Source organism: Rhizopus microsporus (assembly GCF_002708625.1).
Source record: "Rhizopus microsporus ATCC 52813 unplaced genomic scaffold scaffold_4, whole genome shotgun sequence".
Taxonomy (NCBI): Eukaryota; Fungi; Mucoromycota; class Mucoromycetes; order Mucorales; family Rhizopodaceae; genus Rhizopus; species Rhizopus microsporus.
In genome coordinates, this window is record NW_019671919.1 from 865,882 (window position 1) to 877,617 (window position 11,736).

At 36.4% G+C, this 11,736-nt stretch overlaps 5 protein-coding genes across 5 annotated transcripts; 3 read left to right on the plus strand and 2 right to left on the minus strand.

Annotated features, from left to right (window-relative positions):
* Window positions 1-11: 11 nt before the first annotated feature.
* RHIMIDRAFT_213193 (ubiquitin-conjugating enzyme E2 8) lies at window positions 12-1,046 on the plus strand. The gene is made up of 6 exons (XM_023607240.1): window positions 12-249; window positions 309-388; window positions 443-557; window positions 611-663; window positions 731-859; window positions 911-1,046. Exons 1-6 carry the CDS (start codon window positions 206-208, stop codon window positions 1,036-1,038), a joined length of 549 nt encoding a protein of 182 aa, XP_023468489.1. The 5' UTR covers window positions 12-205; the 3' UTR covers window positions 1,039-1,046.
* A 138-nt stretch (window positions 1,047-1,184) lies between these two features.
* RHIMIDRAFT_287037 (mitochondrial Rho GTPase) lies at window positions 1,185-3,574 on the plus strand (the record flags this gene model as incomplete). Its single annotated transcript, XM_023613434.1, has 12 exons — window positions 1,185-1,221; window positions 1,293-1,351; window positions 1,445-1,526; window positions 1,595-1,737; window positions 1,790-1,891; window positions 1,953-2,072; window positions 2,124-2,225; window positions 2,275-2,504; window positions 2,549-2,782; window positions 2,834-3,011; window positions 3,077-3,325; window positions 3,374-3,574. The coding sequence occupies 12 exons, from the start codon at window positions 1,185-1,187 to the stop codon at window positions 3,572-3,574; spliced, it is 1,737 nt and encodes a 578-aa protein (XP_023468490.1).
* A 299-nt stretch (window positions 3,575-3,873) lies between these two features.
* On the minus strand, window positions 3,874-6,084 carry RHIMIDRAFT_199500 (ATP-dependent DNA ligase; the record flags this gene model as incomplete). The annotated part of the gene is made up of 7 exons (XM_023606380.1): window positions 3,874-4,800; window positions 4,860-4,955; window positions 5,006-5,207; window positions 5,262-5,500; window positions 5,555-5,656; window positions 5,704-5,844; window positions 5,905-6,084. 7 exons carry the CDS (start codon window positions 6,082-6,084, stop codon window positions 3,874-3,876), a joined length of 1,887 nt encoding a protein of 628 aa, XP_023468491.1.
* Window positions 6,085-6,729: 645 nt separating this feature from the next.
* Window positions 6,730-7,912, minus strand: RHIMIDRAFT_249704 (WD40 repeat-like protein; the record flags this gene model as incomplete). The annotated part of the gene is made up of 5 exons (XM_023610650.1): window positions 6,730-6,982; window positions 7,033-7,435; window positions 7,488-7,570; window positions 7,619-7,749; window positions 7,802-7,912. 5 exons carry the CDS (start codon window positions 7,910-7,912, stop codon window positions 6,730-6,732), a joined length of 981 nt encoding a protein of 326 aa, XP_023468492.1.
* Window positions 7,913-8,764: 852 nt separating this feature from the next.
* On the plus strand, window positions 8,765-9,237 carry RHIMIDRAFT_249705 (Non-heme 11 kDa protein of cytochrome bc1 complex; the record flags this gene model as incomplete). Its single annotated transcript, XM_023610651.1, has 4 exons — window positions 8,765-8,918; window positions 8,970-9,050; window positions 9,105-9,148; window positions 9,205-9,237. The coding sequence occupies 4 exons, from the start codon at window positions 8,765-8,767 to the stop codon at window positions 9,235-9,237; spliced, it is 312 nt and encodes a 103-aa protein (XP_023468493.1).
* Between the last annotated feature and the right edge of the window lie 2,499 nt (window positions 9,238-11,736).

The window sequence follows — 11,736 nt, forward strand, 5'->3', positions numbered from 1 at the left end:
TGTGACTCAAAGGGAAATTTATTAAAAAGGGAGCAATGCGCTGGGAATGAATTACCAAAGGACTTTTTTTGTAGATTCCAAAGGGAATTGATTTTTGGGGGGAGAACTAATTTTGCCCAATCAAAAAGTCAATTCAAAGCGTATTAAACTTGCTTTTTTGGCTTTTTTCTCTTTTTTTTCCTCTTTTTAATTACGCAAAGCAAGAATGTCGACACCAAGAAGAAGAATAGAAACAGATGTTATGAAACTGTGAGTTTTGTGTGATAGAATGAAAATGCTACAAGTTGCTCATTTATACATGTGCGTAGTTTAATGAGTGACTATGAAGTAACTTTGGTTAATGATAATATGCAAGAATTTTATGTGCGCTTTCAAGGGCCCAGTGATAGTAAAGCATATAATATGTATCATTACAGGTATCATAACACATTTATTATTATAGCTCCTTTTAGTGGTGGTGTTTGGAAGGTTCACGTCGAACTTCCTGATCAATATCCTTATAAATCACCAAGCATTGGTTTTATGAATAGGATATTCCATCCAAATATCGATGAAGTGTAAGTAAATTATAATAGTAAAAACATCACTTTGCCAACTTTTTTAATATTAGGAGTGGCTCGGTCTGTTTGGATGTCATCAATCAAACGTGGAGTCCCATGTTTGGTAAAGCTTTTTTTTTTTTTCTTTTATGCATAAATATGGGTTATAATAATCATTTATTTATATATAGACATGATCAATATATTTGAAGTATTCCTTCCTCAATTACTTCGTTATCCTAATCCAACAGATCCCTTAAATGGTGAAGCTGCTGCTTTATTAATGAGAGAACCTGCTAAATATGAATTAAAAGTCAAAGGTAATTTCATGATAAATAATGAACGTGTGACTCATATATACAATATTTTAGATTATGTAGCAAGATATGCCACGAAAGAAGCAGCTGATGCCGCAGCTGAAGAGAGTTCAGATGAGGATGATATGAGTTCGGTAAACTTTGATTCTTCTGAAGATGAGGCTGCTGGTATGGAATTGTAAAAAGAAAGAAAAAGAGAAAGAGAAAGAGAAAGAGAGAGTAAGCATTGCCATTTACATAAAAGTCACATTCTATCGTTATTTTTTTATAATTAAACTACCATTGTTTTTTTTTTATTTCTTTTTTTTTCCTTTGCGCGTTTTAAGCAATGAGAAGAGACGTTCGTATTCTTCTTGTTGGTGATGGTAACTAATGAAGTTGAACCAAGAGAAGAAGAAAAGAATATAAATAAATATTAATTCTATTATTTGTGTAGAGGGGGTTGGTAAAAGTACGCTTATCGCTTCGTTGATAAAAGAAACTTTTATACCAAACGTATGTTATCAAATATATAATATTCACACACACACACACAAACACACGCCCATATATACATTAAAAAGAAACAGACAATTAACATCAATACAGGTTCAACACCTTATACCCGAAGTTACCATTCCTCCTGAAGTCACCCCGGAAAATGTCACAATGCACATCATGGACTCTTCTGGTATATATATAAATAAATATACTATTCACAGCATCATTCACTAAACACTACACAAACACACACTGCAGCTCGCCCTGAGGACCGCGAACAGACAGAAGCAGAAATACGAAAGGCACATGTGATTTGCATTGTATATGCCATAGATGACCCAAATACGTTCAATAGACTCTCTCTATATTGGCTACCTTACATTCGATCATTAGGCGTCAATGTAACTTTTATATACTTCATCACGTCATTTTACTCATTTCTTTTTTCTTTAGGTACCTGCAGTTCTGGTGGGTAACAAGATTGATCTACGTGGAAATGACGTGGCAAATCAAGCTCTTGAAGATGAAGTGATACCCATTATGAACGAATTCAAGGTATATATATATTTATTTATTTTGTTTTTATTTGTTATTTGTATATTCATTCGCTCTTAAGGAAGTAGAAACATGCGTCGAATGTTCAGCCAAACAGTTATTAAACGTCTCTGAAGTATTCTATTTTGCTCAAAAAGCTGTACTTCATCCCACAGCTCCACTCTATGACTCACGAGAACATGTATTCTTTAAAACTTGCCTCTGGTCTATTTGATTGACCGTTTTATTATAGGTTCTCAAACCTCAGTGTGTCGAAGCTTTGAAGCGTATATTCAAATTATGTGATACAGATAAGGATGATGTATTAAATGACGACGAATTGAATGAGTTTCAGGTACATCTGAGAGAGAAAATAGATGAATAGGATGATAATACTCTATTAGAGAAAGTGCTTTAATGCACCTCTACAGCCTCAGGAGTTAGAGGGTGTCAAGGATGTCGTGAGAGAGCATGAACCAAAAGGAGTGAGTGAAGCTGGATTGACCGAAATAGGATTCATCTTTTTACATTCACTCTTCATTCAACGTGGAAGACTCGAGACCACCTGGACCGTGCTGCGAAAATTCGGGTACGGGGATGATCTTGATCTACGCGAAGATTTCTTACTGCCATAGTAAGTTTCATATCGAATAAAATGCAATTACTCACGATCTACAGTCTCGAAGTACCCTCGGAGTGTTCTGTCGAGTTGAGTCCTTTGGGCTACCAGTTTTTTACAGAACTATTCCAGATATTTGATAAAGATAAAGACGGTGCATTAAATAGAAAGGAACTAGACTCACTCTTTAGTACATCTCCTGGAAATCCCTGGGTCAACACTGGCTTTCCACATACAACTATCACAACTGAAACAGGATCTGTTACCTTGCAAGGATGGCTAGCACAATGGAGGTAAGTCTTGTTGTTACTTGATCAGTATTAAATTTATTGTTGTTGTTGTAGCATGACGACTTTACTAGATTACAAAACCACGTTAAAATACTTGGCCTATCTTGGTTTCGAAGGTGATACGCGCACGGCACTCAAGGTGACAAAACCTAAAAAGGTCGATCGCAAAAAGGGCAAGATACAGCGTAACGTGTTCTCCTGTTATGTATTTGGTGCACCAGGCTCAGGCAAGGCAAGTGCTTTTGTGTGCAATGTGCCTCGGAACAAAATCCATTGACTTTCTTTTTTTTTTTTTAGACCTCCCTCCTCAAGGCATTTGTTCATAAACCTTTCTCAGAAAAGTATACGCCTACAACAGAACCATTTCAAGTTGTCAATTCGGTCGAAATGAAGGGAGCAGAAAAGTACTTGGTGATGCAGGAAGTCGAGTCGAGTCGGGTGTCTGAGATATTATCCAACAAGCGAAAACTGGAGCAGTGTGATTTATTATGCTTTGTTTATGATACAAGTGATGCCAACTCATTTGGTTATGTTGCAGCTTTAAGAGTAAGAACATATAGGAAAACGAGGGAGTAACTAATGGAGCTTTGATAGGAAAAGTACAAGATTGATCATATCCCTACCGTTTTTGTGGCTACTAAATGTGAATTGGATTTAGTCACTCAGCGTTATGAAGTTCAGCCTGACACTTACTGTACAAAGCTTGATCTAGCTGCACCACTCAGTGTATCTGTCAAGGAAAATCAGATGGCAGACCTTTACCACATCCTAACAGGTGTCGCCATGAACCCGTAAGTTCACTCTAATATGTTACATTGCATAAATTAACCTATGTATATAGAACTATTGCAACTCCAGGCTCTCATAAAGACAAGAAAGACAAGACATGGATAGCGAAGCACTACTTAACGTTCTCTCTGGTCGCTGGTGTTGTGATAATAACGAGTTTCGCAGGTTATAAATTATGGAAACACCATTTCTCAAGTCATGGGATAGCAGCTGCAGCTGTTTCTGCAGCTAAAAAGAAGAAGGAATATTCGTAAAAACTCTAATTGTATTTGTAATAAAGAAAAAAAAAAAAAAGCAAGCCATGTTTAATAGTCCATGCTTTCTGCCTTATTGCCTTGCTGGCTTTGCTGTGAAAAGTAAAAATCAGTTATTTGCTCACTCGTTGTTGCATCCTCGGGCTCCTTATCGTCTCTCACACGAATAAATCGAGGGAAACGAAGTGAGATTCCTTTGGTTTCATCTACTTTGCCGACGCCAGCCATATAAGTTGGACTGACACTGAGATCGGCACACTTGACTTCCCACACTTGAACAGGTTCAAACCAGATGTCAGGCTTGGGTGGGTTATCTCCTAGGGTATAAAACCTCCTGGGCTCTTCTATCACATGGTCTTTGAGCGTATCATAAAATAGCTGCAGGTTTTCTTCAGAGAAACCTGTGCCGAGCTTACAGATCGTCTGGTATTCTTCTGTCTCAGGATCATAGCAGGCAAGCAGGAACGCACCATAGACAGATGTACGTTTGCCACGTCCGTAGTAAGCACCAATAACGACTAGGTCCATCGAATCACCCACGCCGCTCAAGTAGTCTTTTTTGACCTTGAGCCAGTTTCGGGATCGCTTTGATGGTTCATACGTCGCTTCGGGCCCACTGAACGATTTGACCATTAACCCTTCACAGTTACTGGTGATTGACACGTCCAAAAAGGTTTGTATGTCCTCAATATTATTAGAATCCATATGTTTTGCAAAGTAAAATTCATTTTCTGTTTCCTGAAATGCATCACGCAGTTTTTGACGACGCACTTCTAGAGGATCCCGCAACAGAGACTTTCCATTCAAATAGAGGCAGTCAAAGGCAAACACGGCCACTCGTACCTTGATTTCTTCTTCTTTGACATCTTTACGCTTACGTGTGCTCAGAATTTGGAAAGGTAAGATCTTTTGGGATTCCTTGTCCCACGCAACTGCTTCACAGTCCAATATGAATGTTTCTGTTGTTGGTTTGACCCACTATAGGTTATATATAAGCATTTTTTTTTTGTTTCTATAGCATTTCAGCTGCCACTCACCTTTTCAATCGCGTTCATGATATCTGGATATCTCACAGACATATTTTCAGAGTTACGACTGTACACACGGATTTCTCCATTGGCTAACTTGTGAATCTAGATCATGTATTAGTTTCATAGAATAGCAAGTTTCATTTCTTACTCACTTGAGCACGTTCACCATCGTACTTGAATTCACAAGTGAATACCTGTCCTTCAAATCGATCCAGTACTTCAGTCAAACTTTTTGTCGGGTGAGCAAGCATAGGCTTCAATGGCACACCAGGATGCATCGTACAGTGATCAAGTAGTTCTTCAACAGGATACTTTAATAATGCAGGTACAATATCATCATAACATGGTAATTGGCTATAAATTGAGTGAGAAAAAATAAAGTATTAAAAAAAAAAGGGGCCATCTTACTTGTATACGTATTTGACTGTATCAACAGCACTAGCAAGTAGTTCCTCTTTCTTTGTTGTAGACACTTTGGAAGAGTTTAACTTATGCAGCATTACTGCTTGAGCAAGCGCAGATAAAACCGTTTGTTCCGCTAAACCTATTCTCAGCTTGCCTTCTAATTGACGAATAATGTATTTTGCTTCATTCTCTTGACATGCTACAAGTAAACTTTTAATCTTATCCACTTTTTTACTTTGTGCCTACCAAGAAAAAATGAGTAATGAAGAAAAAAAAGAGTTGATAGGATTGCTTACAGAGTGCCCACTAATTTTGGCAACCTCCTTTAGTACACGGAATACATGAGATACAGTCAAGGCCTTGGGTTTAAACAGTGTCCTTTGAGATCCTTTACTTTCCTATTGAGGCATTAGAAACCTCTCATATATTCCACTTTTTATCCAACCTTTGCAATTGTACCAAGGTCACCTATTTTTGCATACTCTGCCTTGATCTGTTTGACGCTTCTACCCGTAGACTCAGCAATGGCTTTAATCAATAGTGATTCACCAATACCGAGTTCAAGTCCTTCATAATCGGGACAAAGCTAAGCATAAAAAATTAATGTTTAATATGTGTTGTTTATGAACGATAATAAAAGACTTACCTTGTTAATGCACATGTACAATATCTCCAGTAATCCATCAGGGCGCAGCTGAATAACCTTTGAGAACAAGCTAACAAGGTACTCTGTAATTTCCAATCGTTTGGTCGTGTTTTCGCATTTCTCGAACGTTTTACATAATACAGCATAAGGGATACTAAGCAACGTATTAATAAACAACATCTGTCACTTCCAGACGAACATACGGTGCTCCCTTTTCCCAATTGATATCTGCTTTTTTTGTCGTTCCAGTTGTTGCTCTATATAATGTTTAGATATATATATATATTCATAAAGAAATATACACTTGAGCTTACAGAATCTGAATGACTGCCTTGGTTTCTTTTTGTTCTTGCTTTTCCTCTTTTTCCTCAGCAGCAGCTTCTTCAATTTCTTTGTCAACATCTTGACTATCATTGGCATCTGTCATCACTACATCTCCACTCTCTGTTCTTGTTTTACTGATATCTTCAGCTCGAATTTTTTTTGTCATTGCTTCTTCCGATTCAGATTCTTCGCTATCTGAGATAACTATCTTTTTACGCTTTCCACCAGCGTCTTGATCTACTTTGTCTTCAACTGAATTAGATCCACTTGAATTCTTTGGTTGTGTATTGCCGCCATTAAAAAAGTTACTGTTCACTAGGTTAAGTCGACGTTCAAAGAAGAAAAGAAATGTACCTTAGAATCGATTGTTTTTTGGATGAACCCATGATATGACACGAAAAAAAGTGAAAAAGACAGACAAAGAAAAAGAACGCGTTTAAAAAGTCAGAAATACTTGTCACAGAAGTCAAGATAAATTGACTCTTTTATATGTACATTTTTTTATTGATTGATCACACGAGGTCTAACCTCAACGTCTTGCATTTGTCTAATAAAAATGGTATCGGGGGCATGATCACGCTCACCTTCATCAAATGTATAACTGCTCGCTATGGCTAATACAGAGCCATCACGGTTGAAGGCCAAACTGGCAATTTCATCTGGATAACCAGGAAGTTGCTTAACACGTTTTCTGTTTACACCATCCCATACATTGACAATACAGTCTGATCCACCCGAAGCAAAGGTACCATATCTGCAAACGATGGTTAGTCAAGTTCCTATAACATTTGAAATCGAGCTTACATGGGATGAAAGGCAAGTGCATTCACAGGATATACCACTTCGGTATCGTTAATAGTCTGACGATGCAATTTGAATGCGTATCGCTTATCTTCCCGTACAGGTTCAAAGAATTCCAAAGCGACACGGCCTTCGATAGACGAGCACGCAAAACCTTCAGCGCGAGGCATCAGTCGAATGCACTTGAGCATATATTTAAGAGTTGTGTCTCGGACTTGCCAGGGCTCCTTCATGTTTCTAGTATCGTAAATGTGAATGTGTCTATCTGCCATCGCTACGGCTAATGTATTGTTTAATAAATCCATACTGAACACCTTATTTGGTAAAACTACTTTCTGCTGGCTTGCTTGGCTGCGTGGATCCCATAGTTGAAGGGTTGTATCCCATGATCCAGTGTATAAACAATCTACAAGAGTTAGTTTTCACTATCCTTTAAAAAAATGACTAAAAATCTTTACTTGTTAACGAACTCCATTCAACGCAACGTACCCCTCCTCCATGTTCTCCAAGAACTATGTCTGTCTTGGTGTTGAGGTCGTACCTAATGTTGAAAGTAAGTAAATGAATACCTTTCTTGCGCATTATTTACTTTTTCACTCTATGATCAACACCGCCACTGAAAGCAACTGAATCATTCATAAAGCAGCAATCCAGGAGAGCTGCTTCATTTTCAAATTTACAAACCAAGTGATTGACTGCTGTATCATAGAGCCTTAATGTCTATATAACACATTAAAAAAAGAACGCGTAAAATAACTGCAGTCACTATTACTTTATCCCATGAAGACGCCAACAGGTATTTCGGATCCTCTTGGTTGAAGCAAATGTTTGTGATTCCGTCTAAAGGAGGTTCAGCAAGTTCAAATTGATTGGGATCGTTCATGTTTATTAATGAAAAAGAAAAAGATAAAAAAAAAAAGAAAAGCTTCAACTGTGACTTTGTGGTAAAACTCTCAAGTTTAAAATTTGCTGGGCATGTTCTAACGGATCAACACTTGTACTTGCCAAACCAGGCATGTTGTCCGTTTGGATGCCCACTGTCTTTCTGCCAATAAAAGATCTTTTCTTTTTTGATGGCGCAATGTCTGTTTGAACACCTACTGTCCTTTTGTCAACAAAAGGTCTTTTTTCTCTCAAATGTGTAATGTTTGTTTCGATATCCACCGCCCTTTTATCAACAGAACGCCTTCTTTTCCTTAACAAAGACTTTACCATTATGGTGCAATCTATTTCGTCAATGTCTGTCACGCCATTAAATTTGGCAAGCGTTGCTTCTTGGTACGCGTTTTTTGTGTCCTGTTTCATTAAGAGTCTTGTTGAAATTGAAAAATAGAAATCAAAACTGGATAGAGATTGTGACGTTAACTCACTGGAGTTGAATATGACCGGAACAAACACTGTTCAGCAACATCCGACAGAGCATTGGTAATTTTCCTTGTACTGAGATTGAGTAGAAGACGCAATATACCTCATTATAAGATTAAACCCCTCCTTCTTGTTGTCATCAATCTAACTCTAATATTTACTTCTCACAATAACTCAAAATAAAAAGGCTGAATCAACAAGCCTACGTCATCATTATCCTTTGGTGGTGTGGCAAGTGTTCCCGCATTGATATAGGGTGCACCTAAAATCAGTTTCTAGATGAACCCCGGCTATTTTTTTTGTTGCCGACTAGCAAAAAAATTTACTACCTCTTCCACTTTGTCACTTAACCCCCACTCTTTAATTCACTATGGGTCTTTCTGAATTCTTTTCCAGCTTTGTTCCTACCGTTTTTGCCGATGAAGAGCCTCAAGAGGAGCAACCTGTTGAGGAACAAGAAGAAGTTGTAGAAGAAGAAGAAGAAGAAGAAGAACCCGAAGATCCCAAACCTGAAATTATGGAAGGTACGCCTTTTGTAGAAAAATAAGGAAAAAGAAAATTCATAGTTATTGTAGCCTGTGCCGACCAATGTGCTGCCTTGAAGAAGCACCTCGATGAATGCAATGAACGTGTCGAAAATGGCTCCAATGAAAACTGTAAGTATTAATGTGTACCTTATAGTAAGCGGCTGACACCTTTTGTTCACTTAGGTGTTGAAGAATTCTTTCACTTTATGCACTGTGCTGATGAATGCGTAAGTTTGATTATAGACTCATTAGTAAAACTTTTGATTAATTCAATCACTTTTAGGCTGCTCCCAAGATTTTTGCTGCTACCAAATAAATAACCTTTTGCTCTAGTATAACAACAATAAAAAATAATACAAAGGCAATAGAAGAAAAAGCACATTCTGTTTGTTTTTTTTTGTAGATTTTATGTAAAACGCTTACAGTAGCTTCCACACGTCAAAAAAGAGAGGTCAATGCCGGAGTTTAAATGTACATTGTACTTAAGTACCACTATCAAACAGCAAAGTACAAGCCTATTAGACATACACAAAAGGAATGGATGGCTGAATGTGGTATAAAAGAAGACACAAATGGACACCAGATGACATAGTAGCAATTCCTCCAGGTTATCACGAGATTAGAGATTGTTCTATAAGCATACCCAGGGACATTTGGTTCAGGGACTTTGCTACTATTCTAATGTATTCGCTTCTTAAACTGAAGACTTTTATTTTTGTATTTGGTTGGTAAATGAGATGTCTTTTATATTTAACGCAGCATTACACATCGCATCATAATATTAGCACTGGAAAGTAGTACGTGCTCTTTGTTTTAATTCAACTATAGTCTATTGAGAGTTTTACTGTCAAATAAATAAATCTTGTCTTTCTGTTTGAATTTGAGTACATATTTTCATATATTAAATTATCCTTCTTGATGTGACGGACAGCCGTCCCTTTATGCTTGATCTAAAAAGTCATTTACAACTGTCATAGCATGCTATTGCTTAGAGAGAAAAGTAAAAGGATTAATAGGAAATAGAGAGACGCAACTTGATTTTATTTCACCGTTCCCTTTTATGTTATAATATAGATTTTGAACATTGGTTGCTGTATTATATTTTACAAACTGGATTGAGTGCTAGTAATATAAGTTCGATATAGTCAGGTAGTCGATCATGTTCAAACTAAACTAGAACGGTTACACATGTTCCATAATATTTAAATTCTTAAGAACGATTTACAGTCAATGATTGGGTTAAAGATACTTTCTTGATATTGCGTTTCGTGGGCAAGAAGACCACATTTACCTATTTTGTCATATTTCTAAACAACGCTGACAGCATTAATCTTATATAGTAATATTCAGTTCTTTTTTTTTTTTTTTAATAAGATCTACTTTCTTAGCCACCGACTTGACTGACATATACAGCTAGGAATCAATAACAATACAAAAAAAAAAAAAAAAGAAAAAAAAAAAAAGAACGTTTTATTTACGGCTTTATTCAACCTCACTAATAGCACAATTCATGAATATGATTAATGTATTCGATGTATGTTTATGTCGATTACAATTGACTCATTTGAACTCAAGATCAGTGACCAATGAATGCCTTTTAATATCTTGGGGTTGTCAAACAAAGGACAAAACTTAATTTTTTTAATGGCAATGCTTACTTGGCACATGGAGTGTGCCTGACTTGAGTTACATACGAATACCTTTTAATACACGAGGTTAAACCTTTAGCATTTTGCAGCCTATCTTGAAAAAGTTAATAAAGTTGAAGCAGGGTGACCAAGTAAACACAAGGCTAGTCTTTTTTGAATAGATATATTTTGCTAATAAGCTATATAGATCTAACCAAAGATTCAAGTACAAATGTAAAAGCTTGCCAGAGAGAGAAAGAAAGAAAATATTGGAGAATGTTATTAATAGTTCTGACCGTACAAATAAAAAGATGCGTTAACCTAGTTTATAAAAGTTATTCACCCAACTCAATTTACAACATGTGTTTCTCAATTAATGAGCTAAACACAATGACCTTTTTCGTTTACCTACCTTGATTTTTATAGAACATTGCTGACAAGCGCACTGATAGAATCAACAAATGGATCCAAAGAACGATATGATTGATTTTAAACAGTTTAATAAATACATTAAATGGGGCCTAAATATAGAGCATAGAGCATTGGTTTGAATCCTTTTTATGGCAAGCCCTTTTACTCTTTCTAAATTTTGATCTGGCAGCTGATCGAGCATTATTTAGTTTTTTTCAAAAACTGTGGATGCCAGTGTAGTCATGGTAATATATTACTTTGTGAACTGTTTACACGCATGGTTTTCGTAATCCCGAAATTAATGTTCAAATATGGTATTTTTTTTGTTTGTAGTTTATGACTATACATTTCAAGATTAAGTTGAGCTAATTCAAGCGCCTTTAGTATTGAGATTAAATGTTTATCCATTAAAGGAGTGAATCGGAAACAAGTATCTTTGAGTGCGGTTAGTAAAGAACAAGTCTATTTGTCCAGTTTGAGCCAATGATCAAAGATAAGCTTTTAATTAAAAAAAGTTGTATCGTGTGAATTATGTATATCTATTTTATTATTTCCCAAAGAATGTGGAACTTCTTTTGCCAAACGATACACGACAGGTTTATTAACCAAGTCTAGAATGACTAGAAAGGCAAGCGCTTTGACTGCATTGGTGTGATACAAAAAAGGTAAAATTCTAGGATATTCTAACGATTAAGAGTAATTTTTCATATACGCTGAATTTATTTATCCTTTTTATAGAACAAACATGAAATTTGATATTAAGATGGTGCTACGAA

Excerpts from the sequence above, each read along its gene's own strand:
- RHIMIDRAFT_213193 (XM_023607240.1), top strand. The coding sequence starts at position 206 with ATGTCGACACCAAGAAGAAGAATAGAAACAGATGTTATGAAACT. Across the intron at positions 558-610 it reads CATCCAAATATCGATGAAGT|GAGTGGCTCGGTCTGTTTGG; the intron begins GTAAGTAAATTA and ends TTTTAATATTAG. Across the intron at positions 664-730 it reads AACGTGGAGTCCCATGTTTG|ACATGATCAATATATTTGAA; the intron begins GTAAAGCTTTTT and ends ATTTATATATAG.